We start from the raw sequence: 2,680 nt of genomic DNA, 5'->3' as shown, positions 1-2,680 counted from the left end.
TAAAATAGAGTAAAACAGAGTAAAACAGAGTAAAATAGAGTAAAATAGAGTAAAACAGAGTAAAATAGAGTAAAACAGAGTAAAATAGAGTAAAATAGAGTAAAACAGAGTAAAATAGAGTAAAATAGAGTAAAACAGAGTAAAATAGAGTAAAACAGAGTGGTGTCCGTTCTCACTTCTCGGTATTTCCGCTCCTCTCGCTCTTCTGTCCCTTTAAAAAACCCTTGGCGCGCGCTGATTGGCCGGATAAACCACGCCCCCTCACTCCCATTGGCCGCTCCTCCCCACGCCCCGCCCCCTCCGTTTCCCCGCCCTCGGGGCGGACCCGGGTGGGAACTGCGCCCCCTCGCGGACATTCCGGGAAAGGCGCGGGGCGGACGTGGTTGAGGACTGCGAGAGCGGGGTCCGCTTTAAGTGGAAAAAGGCGGATTTTGGGGCCGGTTTTGCAACGTTTCGCGTTAATAAAAAGCGGGTGTTTATAAAACCGAAGCTTAAAAGGTGCTTTTTAAAATCGTTGCTTTGTTATACGCCAAAACCAACCAGTCTGGGTGTATTGTCAGTGATTTGTGATGCCCCCAAACCACCGATTATTAATTGTGAATTAATAATTGTGTGTTAATCATTGTGTTAATAACTGATTTTTATATCCCAAACCCACCCTTTTGGGTGTACCGATGACTAATTTAATATATCCAAAATAATGGGGAGAACCCCCCAAAATCCTCTGGGGAGTTGGTGCCAACTCTTGGTAGGAGACCTGGTTGACCGAAACAACCCGAATTTTGGGGGATATCTCCATTTTTGACCTTTTATTCTGCAAAATAACCTTTCAGCACCGCGAGCGGCGGCGACCGAGCGACGCTCGGCTGGGGCACCAAAACTGCAGCAAACCCCTAAAATAACGAGGGGAACTCCCCCAAAACTTTGCCAGGAGCAGGTGCCAACTCCGAGCAGGAGCCACGGGTGGGAATTCTGAGGCGGAATTTCTGTTTTCGACCTTTTATTCTGCAAAACCACCTTTGGGCCCCTCCCAGCGAGCGGCGCTCGGCCCGGGGGCACCGAAACGGCACCAAACCCACCCCCAAACCCCTAAAAGAGGGGGAGAACCCCCCCAAAGTGCTTTGAGGGGGCCGGTGCTAACTCCAGGTGGGGTCGTAGCCCGTCCAGTCCTGGGGTGGGGCCAGGTAAACGCGGCGGCCCCGGTACACGAAGCTGACGATGCCGCGGTAGCCGGCGCGGGGGACGCCGGATTTGAGGTCGTCCATGAGCCCCAAAGCCTTGGCGAAGGCCTTGAAGGCGTCTCGGCCGCTGTACTGGAGCCTGACGGCCCCCAAATCCCTCCTCCTGTTGCCCTGGAGCTCCTCCACCCTCACCTCGGGCGCCGAGTAGACCCTGGGCAGGAAGGAGCGCTCGTACTCGTCCTTCTTGAGGTAAGAGAGGTCCAGCCGGGTGAAAGGCACGAAGCGGTCGTTGAGTTTGATGAACTTCAGGTACTGGTCGAAGAACTGGCCGTGGCTCACGCCCTTCCTGCCGAAGGTCATGGTGCGGGACACCTCGGGCCGGACGCACGAGCGGCCCCGGCGCTGCTCCGGCTGCCTCATCCAGTCGTCCCAGAACGCCCGCGGCCACTTGGGCTCCAGCTCGTCCCAGAGCTCGGCCAGCAGGAGCCAGCCCAGCCCGGGGAAGAAGTCGGTGCGGTAGAGCAGCTCGGCCTGCGACACGTCCACCATCTGCTCGCGGCCGTTGTCGTTCCAGGCCGAGACGCACCAGAGCGTGCGGTCGTCGCGCAGCAGCGGCAGCGCCGCCTCGAAGTACTCGAAGAAGTCCGGGGCCACCTCCAGGTCGTCCTCCACCACGATGGCGGCGCGGTAGCGGAAGACGCGGAACACCTGGCCCAGGGCCCAGCGGTAGTGCCGGGCGATGCGGTAGTAGCCCTGGAACTTGCGGTGCTCGGGGGGCACCGGGATGTCGCTGAGGTCGGGCTGCCGGATGTGGGCCACGGCGTCGCCGTAGGAGGCGATGACCCGCGCCGTCTCGGCGTGCCCGCAGTCCTGGCTCACGATCACCGGGTGCCGCCGGGCCGAGGGCCGGTAGCGCAGCAGCTTGTCCAGGCAGCGCCGCACCGTGCTGCGGTCGCACGCCAGCACCAGCACCGGCAGCGCCGCGTCCTCCTCCGAGCTCGGCGCCGCCACGGAACCCTTGGGAGGGGGGGTCGTCGGGGCCTTCTGGCGCCGCCGCCGCTGCTCCCAGAGCCCGCTGAGCCGGTGGATTTGGCGCAGCAGCTCCTTCTGCCGCTCCAGCTCGGCCTCGGCGTCCTGGGCCAGCCGGATGAGCTCCGAGGGCAGGCGGGAAGAGGAGCCCCCGGGAGGGGACGGGGGGCGGCTCCACAGGAAGAGCAGCAGGAGCCCGTTCCAGGCCAGGAAAAGAGCCGCCCCCCAGAGCGCCCAACTGCTCTTCTTCGGCATCCTTCAGAGCTCAGGGCCGGGCCATGGGGCTGGGGGGGACAGGGAGGGGGTCAGAGGGGAAAAAAGCCACTTAAAAGCCTCTTAAAATCCTCTTTTTACACCCATTTTACCCCCAGAATGACGCCCTGACACACAGCACCCAGAGCACCCAACTGCTCTTCTTCAGCGTCGTTCAGCACCCAGGGCTGGGATGTGGGGCTGGGGGGGACAAGGAG

At 60.5% G+C, this 2,680-nt stretch overlaps 1 protein-coding gene across 2 annotated transcripts; it reads right to left on the bottom strand.

The window, feature by feature from the left end:
* Positions 1 to 983: 983 nt before the first annotated feature.
* On the bottom strand, positions 984 to 2,674 carry MGAT1 (mannosyl (alpha-1,3-)-glycoprotein beta-1,2-N-acetylglucosaminyltransferase). Of its 2 annotated transcripts, XM_027633176.1 has the most exons (2): positions 1,831 to 2,674; positions 984 to 1,776 (listed from the first exon to the last, which is right to left on the bottom strand). In XM_027633176.1, exons 1-2 carry the CDS (start codon positions 2,463 to 2,465, stop codon positions 1,137 to 1,139), a joined length of 1,275 nt encoding a protein of 424 aa, XP_027488977.1. In that variant the 5' UTR covers positions 2,466 to 2,674; the 3' UTR covers positions 984 to 1,136. The 2 variants fall into 2 exon arrangements, with proteins under 2 accessions (XP_027488977.1, XP_027488976.1); XM_027633175.1 differs by having other exon boundaries at positions 984 to 2,674.
* Between the last annotated feature and the right edge of the window lie 6 nt (positions 2,675 to 2,680).

This window comes from Corapipo altera, unplaced genomic scaffold (assembly GCF_003945725.1).
Source record: "Corapipo altera isolate COAL_440 unplaced genomic scaffold, ASM394572v1 58692, whole genome shotgun sequence".
In the NCBI taxonomy this organism is placed as follows: domain Eukaryota; kingdom Metazoa; phylum Chordata; class Aves; order Passeriformes; family Pipridae; genus Corapipo; species Corapipo altera.
This window is presented reverse-complemented; position numbering and strand designations above follow the sequence as displayed.

Coding starts and splice junctions, on each gene's coding strand:
- MGAT1 (XM_027633175.1), bottom strand. CDS start 2,465: ATGCCGAAGAAGAGCAGTTGGGCGCTCTGGGGGGCGGCTCTTTTCCTG.